At 41.1% G+C, this 12175-nt stretch overlaps 1 protein-coding gene and 1 long non-coding RNA gene across 2 annotated transcripts in view; one reads left to right on the top strand and one right to left on the bottom strand.

Annotated features, from left to right (window-relative positions):
- The first annotated feature begins 170 nt into the window (after positions 1 to 170).
- LOC127574841 (uncharacterized) lies at positions 171 to 6825 on the top strand. The gene is made up of 3 exons (XR_007956962.1): positions 171 to 305; positions 1332 to 1392; positions 6407 to 6825. It is a non-coding gene; the product is annotated as an uncharacterized LOC127574841 (long non-coding RNA).
- Positions 299 to 12175, bottom strand: part of lrrc73 (leucine rich repeat containing 73) — a 31870-nt gene continuing 19993 nt past the window's right edge. Inside the window, exons 4-6 of the mRNA XM_052024277.1 lie at positions 8042 to 8142; positions 6323 to 6512; positions 299 to 1378 (exon numbers count right to left, since the gene is read on the bottom strand). Coding sequence (XP_051880237.1) covers positions 1308 to 1378; positions 6323 to 6512; positions 8042 to 8142 — 362 coding nt within the window. The 3' untranslated portion in view covers positions 299 to 1307. The remainder of the gene's footprint in view (positions 1379 to 6322; positions 6513 to 8041; positions 8143 to 12175) is intronic.

Genomic DNA, 12175 nt, shown 5'->3' with positions numbered 1-12175 from the left:
CTATTATAATTCACTGTCTCATTAAAAGTCAGTTTCTCATCATATTCCTCTTTGCCTCCTGGTTTTCAGCAGACTCTGTGCAGGGCCACATCCTTACTTCTCTTTCCCATTATTTTCAGAACTCCTTTCTCTAACCCACTCCTCAGTAAGGTTGAACTGGGAGCAACACCGGCGATTCCAGCTACTTGGAGCTATTTTCATTTCTCTGACCAATATTTCCCCGTGTACTGGTCTTGAAGGGTTGGTGCTCCCATGTACCTGTTGGCCTTGTCCTTCTTGATAGTCCAGGCTGCTGGAGAACTTTGGTGAGTTGCTATGATTCATTTTGTGGGTGAGTTGTGGTCCACCACTGATGGATGGTTGTTGATGGAGTACCAATCAAGAAAACTGCTTTGTCCTGAATGGACCCGGAACTTCTTGAGAGTTGCTGGAACTGCACTCATCGGGGCAGGTGGAGGGTATTCCATCACACACCGGAATTCTGTCTTGTAGATGGTGGAAATGCTTTGTGGACTCAGGAGGTGAATCACTCACCATGGTCTCTGGCCTGCTCTTTTAACCTTTTACGGGGCTGGTGCACAGGTTTCACTCCAGGCTTCAGAGACGGGGTCAGGTGGGGGTCTGCATAACTGCGGCATGTGTTTGTCCAATTTATTCTGTGAGAATCCAGTTTACTTTTTCAGACCATATTGGAGATGACAGCAAAGGTTATGTGGGAAAGAATGACTATTGCATTAATTACTGCACAGAATAATTATCACTTCTGGCTCATTCTAAGTCAGTGAAGAGAATTAGTGGTTCCGTAATTAACAATTTCACTTGGAATAGGTCACAGAAAGACTCCAGCGAGTCTCTGTGACGTTCTCATTTCACAGACAGGATAGTCAGCAGCCTTAGTGGAGACAGCAGAGCTGACTACAGGATCTACGCAAGCTGTTCCAGTAATAGATAACAACCATTCCATTTACACAGTGCATTATCACATCAAAACATTTCAGTGCTTCACATAATTCATTTCTTTTGCAGTGCAGTGACTGTGGTTAATCAGACTACTTGAATTTCAATAAATTATTAAAAGTAAATAAATACATAAAGGCAGGTGATGTGAAGTGATTGGAAGTGCTTTTCCAGCCATTATCAGCTAAGGGCTACAGCTCTATGTGATCCAAGTGACAAAATATGGTCAGGGTTTCGGTTCTGTCCAGTGAAAAAGTCCAATGGCAGCATTGCAAGACAAGGAGACATCAGTGGCAGTGCCGTGTGGTTGAGGTCTGCAGGGACACAGTGCACCCTGCCATCTGCAACTGTTACATTTCTGTTTCTGCCAGCAGAGAATCTTCCAGGCCCGTTGACATGAGGATAGTCGGTGATGCTTGATCTGGTGAGACAGAGGTAAGAGTGGTCAAGAGCCTGCGAACAAGGGGAGGCTTCATCAAAATGACATCTGTGTATTTTTGGAAATGGTCATTGTTGCTGGTTCAGAAGCATTTATTACTCATCCCCAGTTGACATGCGGACGTGCAGAGTGGGATTAGCACCACATGGGCCAGAGTGGTGGGATTCATGAATCAAGGTCAAACATTTAGGTCTGATGAAGATTTGGTAGTTGCTTTTGGGTTTTATTCCATGTGACCAGATTCGTGGAGGATGAGGTCCTACAAACCATATAAATTAGGAGTGGGTCATAGGCCAGTCACCGCTGAGCCTGCTCTGCCATGCAATGAGATCACAGCTGATCTGACTATAACCTTAAATCCACCCCCCCACTCCCCCATCTACTAGTGGTGACCTTTCACCCTCTTGTTTATCAAGTATCTACCTACTTCCACTTTAAAAATATTCAAAAATTTGCTTCAACTGCCCTTTGAAGAAATCTCATGACTCTCTGGGGGGAATTATTTCATCTCATCTCTCTTAAATGGACCACTGCTTATTTTTAAACAATGACCCCTTGTTGTAAATTCTCCACCCAAGAGGAAACATCCTCTCCACACCCTCCTTGCCAAGGCACCTCAGAATGTAGACAGAAGAGTGCAGATGCTGGAATCTGAAACAAAAAGCAGAAGTGGAAGAACTCAGTGGGTCAAGCAGCATCTGTGGAGGCAAAAGGTATATCTTGACCCAAAATGTTGACATATTTCATTTGCCTCCACAGATGCTGCTTTACTCGCTGAGTTCTTCCAGTATTCTGTTTTTTCACTTATTAGAATCTTATCTGTTTCAATCAAGTCACCTCCCACTGTTCTAAACTCCACCAGATACAAGCCTGGCCTGTCCATCTTCCAACTAGTCTGCATCCTTCCATACACAAAGAGACTGATACTATTCACAGTACTTCACATCTTGTCTCACCAATACCCTAGATAACTGAAGTATAACCTCTCAGCTTCAATTCCCCAAGCAATAAATGATTAACTTTCTATTAGCTTTCTTAATTACTTGTTGTAGCTGTGTACTGACTTTTAGCAAGTCATGCATTAGGACACTCAGGTTTCTCTGCATCTCAGAACTCTGCATTCTCTCACTATTTAAACAATATTATGTTTTTTCTGCCAATGGGAAATTTCATATTTGCCCATATTATACTGCAAGTGCTGTATCTTTGCCCACTCTCTTAAACTATCTATATCCATCCCTCTGTAACCTCCTTGTGTCTTCTTCACAATCACATTTCTACCTATCTTTGTGTCACCAGAAAATTTAGCAATTACCTTCGTCCCTTCATTCAAGTCATTTATACACCTTGCCAAAGGTTAAGGCCCCAACACCAATCCCTGTGACATTCCACTCCTTGCCTCTTCCCAACCAGAAAAAGACCTGTTTTGCCTAATCTCTGTTTCCTGTTAGCCCGCTAATCTTACATCCTCTTATACCTCAGGCTTTTACAAGGAGATTACAGGGAGCCACGATTGAATTTAGCAAGCAAAACATAAACAGTAGTAAATTCCAGATTACTACTAATGCCACCTGCCATTGAAATAATAGGATAGTGCAAATAAATGATGGCTGAGCAGATGGTGCAGGATGGAGGGCTATGTATTCCTGGGTCTTCGAGATTGAATCGGGGGAACTGTACAAACCAGATAGGTTAGATCTAAGCTGGGACAGCACCTATAGTCTTGTATTAGGTTTGCTCTGGGGAGGGTTTAAATAAATTTGGCAGGACATGGGAATTTAGCAGCAGAAAAGTGGGAGGCACAGTTGGAGCTGAAGGTTGAGATTTATGAGGTGAGTCTTGAAAACAGATAAAACAGACTGGAAAAGGGAAACAAAGACATTTGGTAATGCTTAAATGTGTACATTTTAATGCACAGAGGTTTGGATATTAAGGTTAGTAAATTAGGGCCTTGATAGACATTTAGGAATGTTATATTGTGATCACTACTGTAACATGGCATAAAGTTGGGCAGGAATGGCAGTTGAATATTCTTTGTTACAGATGCAATTGGGTGCAGTTATTAATACAAGGAGGTGTAATAACATTGGCTCATGAACAATTACAGTACTGGGACGGAGAATGTGCTAGATCACAAATGAGGGCAAATCAAAAAAACTGCAGATGCTGAAAATCTAAAAATAAAAACAGAAAATGCTGGAAATACTCATCAAGTCAGGTCACATGTATGGGAAGAGAAACAGAATTAATGTTTCAGGTTGAACTATTTGCTGAGTATTTCCAGTATTTTCTGTTTTTATATAACAAATGAGGCCATTTGGGTTGAACTGAGGAACAAAAAGGGGTCAATCACATTGCTGTGAGTGTACTATATGACTTCAAATAGGAAGAGAGAGTTAAAAGATTAAATACGTGGCAAGTTTCTGAGAAGTGCAAAAATGCGACGGCATGAAGAATCAGGAACTTCAATGACCATAATATTAACAGTGGCAATAGCAAAGTAAAATATATAGAATGTTTAGATTTCTTGAAATGCATTTAAAAGAATATTTGTAAGAGGTAGGCTCAATTAGAAAGCAGATGTTAAGGAATGAGCTGGGCAAGTGGATAGAGTGGCAGTGGCAGAGAATATCAGAAGTAGCCATCGTAATTCAGCTGGATTTAGCATTATTGTGGAAAAGGAGAAAGTTGTAATAGGACTAAAAGTTCTAAGGTGGGCTCAGACCAATTTTATGAGGCTGAGATACGAGTTAACAAAAGTGGACTGGAAACAGCTACTAGAAGATAAATCAGAGTCAGTGGAGCAGAATGCATTTAAGGAGGAGCTAGCAAAGGTTCAGACCAAACATTCCCCATGAAAAAAACAGGAGTGCCCAAGTCTAGACCTGTGGATATCGAGAAACATATGAGGTAAAATAAAGGAAAAAGATGGACCTTGTGACAAATCCGAGAACGTTGCAGAAAACCTAGGGGAGTTTAGAAGGTGAAGAGATACAATTGAATAGAAAATTAGAAGAACAAAGAGGCTACATGAAAAAAATATTGGCAGATAAAAACGGGGAAAACCTTAATATATTTCTTTTATATTTGAAAGGAAAGAGGTTAAACATAAAGAAGAAAATGGTAGCCTGTGGGTGGGGTGGAAGATAATGTGTGAAATTCTAAATGACTATTATGCCTTTGTCTCCCCAGAGAGGGGAATCGAATGGACTTTAACACTAAGGAGGAAGAACGTGTATGTTCTTGTGTTGTTGTGCATCAGCTACCTTGCTTTTCATGGTACAAACTAAAGACTTGGAGTTAAATATGGAGGCCATGATTAAAGAGTTTGCCATTGACACCAAAATTGGCAGTGAGGCTAATTGTAAGAAAGAAAGTTTTTGACTGCAGGAAGATATTAATAAACTGGTCAGGTGGGCATAAGATTAGAATGTATGAATGTACAAATTAGGACCAGGAGCAGGCCATTTGGCCCCTCGTGCCTGTTTCTCTATTCATAAGGTCACGCCTATAACTGCGACTCCATATTCCGGGCCACCCCCAGTAACCCTTCACCATCTGCTTGTCAAAAATCTAACTCTTCCTGAAAAATATTCAATGACGCTGCTTCCATTGTTCTTTGAGGAAGAGATTTCCAAAAAAAACACAGGGTCCTCTTCCATCTCATCTCTGTTCACAAACGCAGACACCCCTTCTCCACGTCCACCATGTCAAGACCCTTCAGGATCTTACACATTTCAATTAAGTTTCCTCAAAGTTCAATGATACAAGCCTAGACTATCCAACCTTTCCTCTTAAGACAACTCATCCCATTCCAGATATCGACTAAATGTTTCCTGAACTACTCTCAATGTATTTTGATTCTCCCTTAAGTTAGGAGAAAAAATTTGTAAATGAAAGTAAAGCTAAAGAAATGTGAGGAACGTAAACAAGGCAAGGAGATATGTAACATATGACAGAGAAACGGAAGGTCTTGGAATTCATGTGCACAGATCCTTGGTGGTCACAGGATAGGCAAATAAGACAGCTGATAGAGCATGTGAGATGTTCGTCTTTCTTGCTGAGCTATAAAATACAGAAGGTCATGTTATTAGGCCACAGCTTATGCAATGTATACAGTTCTGGTCATCATATTAGAGGAAGAATGTGATTGTATCAGAGGCAAAGCAAAGGAAATTTCCAAACATGTTGCCAGGCTGGGGAAATCAGTTATCTGGAGAGAGTGATTACGCTGCGATTATTTTCTCTGGAACAAAGGAAACTGAAGAGAGATCCAGTTCAGTGCATGAAATTATGCAAGATAGGCTGACCAAGAAAGTTAATTGGGAGACATGGATTTACGTTGATTAGTGGAAGGAATACAGCAGAGTCAAGGACAAGTTTTCTGCCAGGAATATGGAGGGTATGGAACTCACTGCCTGAGAGGTTGGTGGGAGCAGAAACCCTCATTATATTTAAGCGTTATCTGGTGAGCACTCGAAGAGCCATAGCCTACAAGCTTACAGAGCAAGGATTGGGAAGTGCAATTAAGTTGCTCCATTCTTGGCTGTCATGGGCCAAATGGGCTCTTTCTCTGCCACAAATGATTGATTGCCTATGATTCACTGCCAATATGAACATTAGACAAATAAAAAGGAGTTATACTTACTTATCCAGCAGTTGTTCATGGTTCTCAAAAGCAACCAAAAGCATTTTGAATGCAATTAATGCAATAACTATTGCAGGTAATCCCATCCTCAAGTACCCGCTTGGGTCAATGACCTCCAGACCTCCCATTTCAAACCACTGGTCTCCAACCCTCCCTACATTAGTGATAGAGCCCATGTACTACCTCTCCCGCAGCACCCATAATGATGGAGACATCCATTGCAATACTTTAATATCTTGATTCAACTATAGTCATGACCCATTTAAATAGTTTCTCACTGCTTTGAGAAATCCAGATGTCTTTCTCTCTTTCTGAATCTTCTTGCTCTTCATTCTCATTGTCTTCCTCTTCTTCTCCTTCAGACAATAGATCTGAGATTTGCTGCTGCAGTTCCAAGCTGATGTTATTTTCTGCAAGGATGAGGCTCCGCATGGAGGTGGGATAATTTTGCACCATATCCAGAAATATCTGAAAGAGGCAGAGCAAAAGCAGAGTTATAGCATCATCCGTGGGTTACTGCTGCCTGTAAGCTATTATAACTTCCCAACCTTGTCCTGGGTAATATTCACCAATGGATACATATCACAAGTCTTCAAAGATAAAAGATCTCCACTCCATCAGTGGAAATCTACCTCTTTTACCAATCTTTTTATCACTTGTAAAAATTATGTATAATTTGTTTTTCTTGCAAATGCTGCTTATATGATGCTATGTGCCTGTGATGCTGCTGCAAGCAAGTTTTTAATTGCACCTGTGCATAGATGTACTTGTGCATATGGCAATAAACTCGACTTTGAAATTTGAGCCTGCTCTGTCATTTCCCTATGCATTTTGGTGTCAAATTCTGCTTAATATTGTTTTTGTGAAACTCTATTGGATACTTTGCTACATTACATCTTGGTGCCTATGCATCTTTATCAAGAGCTGCCTGAAACACAGATGAAACATGTTGAACATGACAAAAATAATGGAAAAAATAGTAAGCATGGATTTGTTAAGGACAAATCATGCCTAGCTAGCTTGATAAGGGTATTTTGATGAAGATACAGAGAGGGTTGATGAGGGAAATGATGTTAATATGGTATATATGAACCTCCAAAAGGCATTGATAGTTTCATGTAATAAGCCTGTCATCAAACCCAAAGGTCATGGAATAAAATGGGCTAAAGCAGCAAGAAAACTGGCAAAGTAAGAGGAATCAGAGTAGTAGTGAAAGGCTGTTTTCAGACTGGAGACACATGTATTGCCCGTACCTAATTTCCTGTCTGAGGCCTAGGCTATTTGTTCATTTTGGTTATGCACTTCAATTCTGCAGTAGCAACACCACACGATGCATGCTGATAATATTACTGCTTTAGGCAGTGACCTCCGTGCACTGGTGCACTCAGTTACATTTAAAATCCCCTTGTTCATGTCCTTACTGGTAAGCTAGTCACATACTGATGCTGACAAGCTTGCTACTCCAAAGGAGATGCTCGAGTGCATTACGAAATGTGAGTAAGAGGCAGCCTCTTGATGCATTGTCACTTCCAACACATTTAATCTCCCAACTACTTTCAAGCCCATGCACACACAAGATTTAACATCTGGTCTACTATCTGAGAAAAGGGGGTACATTCATCTCCACCTGTAAGTAAAGATACAGTCAGCTGGGCACAGAACACAACTCACTTGGTGGTTCCTTCCCTTTGCGACCATTTCAGATGTGGAACTTACTTTCATTGGGAAACCTATTGGCAGAAAGAACAATCGTGGAGGACGTAACATAAAAGTGCTGGCACAAAATTCATGAGAACCTGTAACCACTGCAATATTGAGGTTATCACTGACAATCTCCCACTTGAGTCAGCTGGAAACTTCCAACTCCTACTCTACTTGCCTGATGAAGGAGAATACCATAGTAAATAGAGACCAAAAGCCCAATTTTCATGGCCATTCACCCTTCCAATACTTAAAGGACAGTAACAACTAGAAAATGAGAACAAGTGGCTATATACCTGAGCAGACTGGTTTGTGAGGCCTGTTCCCTCCAGGTCCACTACCTCCAGAGTCCGACTAGAAGCCACAGCAACCGCCAACATCCCAGCGATGTGATCACCTGCAGAAGGAAGAACAGACACAGGGAATCATATGGAGAAATATAACATGTCTGAATACACGTACCATCAGACTCAAAGACAGCTTCTATCCTGCTGTTATAAGGCTATTGAACAGTCCCCTAGTACTATACGATGGACTCTTGCCCTCACAAGCTACCTTGTCATGGCCTTGCAGCTTATTGTCTACCTGCACTGCACTTTCTCTGTAGCTGTTAACACTTTATTCTGCATTCTGTTACTGTTTTTACCTTGAACTACCTCAATGCACTGTTGTAATGAAATGACCTGTATGGACAGTATGGAAGACAAATTTCTCACTGTATCTCAGTACAGGTGACTATAATAAACCAATTTACTAATTTAACATCCAGAAATGGGCATGTTTGTGACTGATTATGTGGTCAGACTCAATGTTCAATAACTAAAATGCAAAGGAATGGTAGGTTCATTAACAGCTTATATACAGTCATTTCCCATCCTTAGTCAATCTGATAGCTTTGAGAGTAAATCACATGGTGTGGGACTTGAGGTACAGATAGTCCAGAGCAGGGCAAGAATGCTTCAAATGTTCCAAGTAGTTCTGTGGCAAAATGGATTAATGGTGAACCTTTGAATATGAGATTATCCAGTAAAAATGCTGTGTATTACAGCATCAAATTCAGGCAACACGGGTTTCTGCTCCCCTGCTGACTTTTATAAAGTAATTACAGTATATTTGTTTCTTGGATTAAAATGGATAATGACAATAATAAAGGATATTGGTTGTCATCGTTGACACCAAGGACTCATTCATCACCTCCGGCGATGAGCTTTGTTATTCATTCACGGCATGTGGACATCACTGGCAAGGCCAATTGCACTTCAATGGAGACACAACTTCAAAGGGTTATTAAGAGCCACATCTGGGGTCTGTAATCACTGTGTGCAATGACAGATTTCCTTCTCTGAAGGACACTAGTGAACCGGATGGGTTTATGCAACAATGCAGAAGTTTTACAGTCACAGTTACTGATATTAACATTTCACTTCAAATTGATTACTTGAATGGAATTCAAACAGGTCTCCAGATCAGAAGCTCAGGATTTCAGTCCACTGAATTAATCACTTCAGTATCCTTCAGTGATTTCTATTGACACCTACCTGGTCTCCAAGTCTGAAGCAAACAATGCACATCCATTTCAGGTAACTAGTCCTTCCGTTTACTCCAGCAGTAACAAACTGCTACCCGTCCTGATCATCATCCACTTACCTACCTTATATAATGCTCGTTGATATCAGTTTCCCTTAATCATTATCTCCTTCCCTTAGTCAATATACCCAACTTTCAGTAACCGCTCCCCCGTCCCTTTTCCCCTATTTACTTTTTTTCTCTCCTGCTGATCCTACTGGCCCCCATCACCTTATGTCTTTTCTTACCGCTCCCCCACCCTCTCCATCTGCCCATCACCCACACGCTCCTCCCACCAGTTCCCCTCCCCACCTCCCTCCCCTGTATTCCAGGCTCCACCTTCCTCTCCTATCAGATTCCATCATCTTCAACCCTTTGTCACTTCTACCTGTCATCTCCCAGCTTTTGATATCATTCCAGCCCTCACCTGCCAGCTCTTGCTCCACCCCTTTCACACACCTCTTTACACTGCCCATCTCCCCCTTTCCAGTCCTGACGAAGGGCCTTGACCTGAAACGTCGACTGTCCACTTCCCTCCATAGATGCTGCCTGACCCACTGAGTTCCTTTTGGGTTGACACCCAACACATACCCTAACCTGCAAATCCTTCTCATACCCTAAATAACAAATCTCCTAAACTAATATCAAATATCAGGAATCATTCACAACTTATCAATCACATCCCTAACTTCACTAATCAACAATAGGAGTCTCTTCTCGCTAATTAGGACTCAATCAGTACCTTGATCCCACTCTAACTGACATTCTCACCTTTTCTATCATAATCAGCAACCCCACCAATACACATCCCAAATACCTTATTCAATTCAGATCTACCCTAATCCATCTTCTCATCCTGATCTACACTAATCACTTTCCCAAAACCAGTGTAGTTTAGAAGATTAAGAGTGAAACATTAATTATAAACAATTGCCCAATCCCAATTTACCCTGATTAATTTCCAAATCCCAATCTATTTGGCCTAAATTATGGGGAGAAATTGGCCAGGCCAGGTCTTTATTTCTTGGAATGTAGGAGAATGAGGAGCAACCTTACAGAAATGTTTAAAATTATGAGAGGCATAGATAAGGTGGATGGTGACAATTTTTTCCTCAGGGCAGGAGAGTCCAAAACTAGGGGCACAGATTTAGGGTGAGAGGGGAAAGATTTAAAAGGGACCTGAGGGGCAACTTTTTCACACAGAGGGTGGTGGGTATATGGAATGAGCTGCCGGAGGGGGGGGGCACCATGGTCAGCATAGATTCCTTGGGCCTAAGGGCCTGTATCCATGCTGTATTGCTCTATGACTCTTAATCAATTTCCCAGTTCCAATCTAGTTCCCTTATCTACATCAAATCTAATTAATTTACCAATCTCTAATTAATCCCCACCAGAGTGGATAATTTACTGGATTGGTCTGGAGAATTTGTCCAAAATCCCACTGTAGTGGATGGGAAATTTAAATAGAGGAAATTGAATAAAATCTGGAATAAAAGGCAATTATTGGTAACAGCACCCATGAAGCTACACTGCATCCTTGTAAACACAATTAGTTTACCAACATCTCTTTGGGAAGGCAACCTGCCATCCTTATCCTGAAAAGATTAGGGGGCAGATAGGGATGAGAAACAAATTTTGACCTTGCTAGCAACATCAAAATCCTGTGAACAAAAAAATCTATTCAGTTCCCCCCCAATCCCAATGTACCCTAATCAACAGCTCAATCCACCCTAATCTACTATCTGAACTTTCCAAACTCAAACTGCCAAGGTCTCAATCTACCTTAATCAAAGTACCACTCCATAACTACTTCATACAAGCTCCAAATCTGAGAGAAGGGTAGGATCAGAGTATCAGGGGATAATACTTTGTTGTGCTTATATTATTAAGCAATACCAAATTGTGACTTTCAGCTGTTGTTAGGACATTTAGGCAAGTGTACCTCACTTTTATATTAAGGTTTTTCTGAAATAAAAATTTGACAAGCAGTTCAGTTGAAATACTGACATTGCTCTTATCTGGTTAATCGCTCCGTTTCTGGGTAGGAATTAATTTAGACTGATAAGACGTAACAAGCTGCCATGGAAACCTGGTGGCTGACGTCAGCCCCTGTTGCTAGGCTATGTAATAACTTCATGGTAAAAGGAATATTTCTTGGTCTAAAAATAATCTGCTTCCAAACAAGATGCTCTGACTTGTGAAGGTAATATCAGTCCCAGTGAGATTGACTCTAAATTCTATTACAAGTCCTAGTAATCTAGAGGAATTCGAGGAACATTCCTACTGGATCAACAGCAGGCTCGGTCAGGTAGCTCTAAACAGTCAATCTATATTAATGTAATTTAATGACAATGACCACCAATAGACCTTTGAAGGTGTTCACTATGAATGCAACTCTCCATTACAGGGCTTGAGATATAACATCTGACCTGTAACCAGATGCAAAAAATTTATTTTCAATTTAATACACTGTAATCACTACTCACTCCACTTTGCTGAGGAGTGAGTAGTGTTTACAGATTGGGTGAAGTTTTGAAGAATACCTTCATTCAGTCCATAAATCTGATAACCAGGCTTCTGTTCACCTCTAACCTTAATCCTCCATTCCACTCTCTTTCCCATATTTCTCTTATTTTCTTACGGCATTGATGGAAGGAATTTGGCCCATCATCTAGCCCATTAGAGCAATCCCATCAGTTCCACCCCTCACTTATTTACCTGCAACCAGTTTTTTCTCACATACTCAACAACTCCACTCTGATTCTCCAACTACCCACTCACACTAGGGATAAGTTACAGAAACCGATTAACCTACCAACCAGCACAGCTTGGGAAGTGGGAGGAGCACCTTGGGGGGTGGGGGG

This window comes from Pristis pectinata, chromosome 10, assembly GCF_009764475.1.
Source record: "Pristis pectinata isolate sPriPec2 chromosome 10, sPriPec2.1.pri, whole genome shotgun sequence".
Classification (NCBI taxonomy): domain Eukaryota; kingdom Metazoa; phylum Chordata; class Chondrichthyes; order Rhinopristiformes; family Pristidae; genus Pristis; species Pristis pectinata.
The sequence above is the reverse complement of the archived record's forward strand: the minus strand, read 5'-3'. Positions and strand labels throughout refer to the sequence as shown.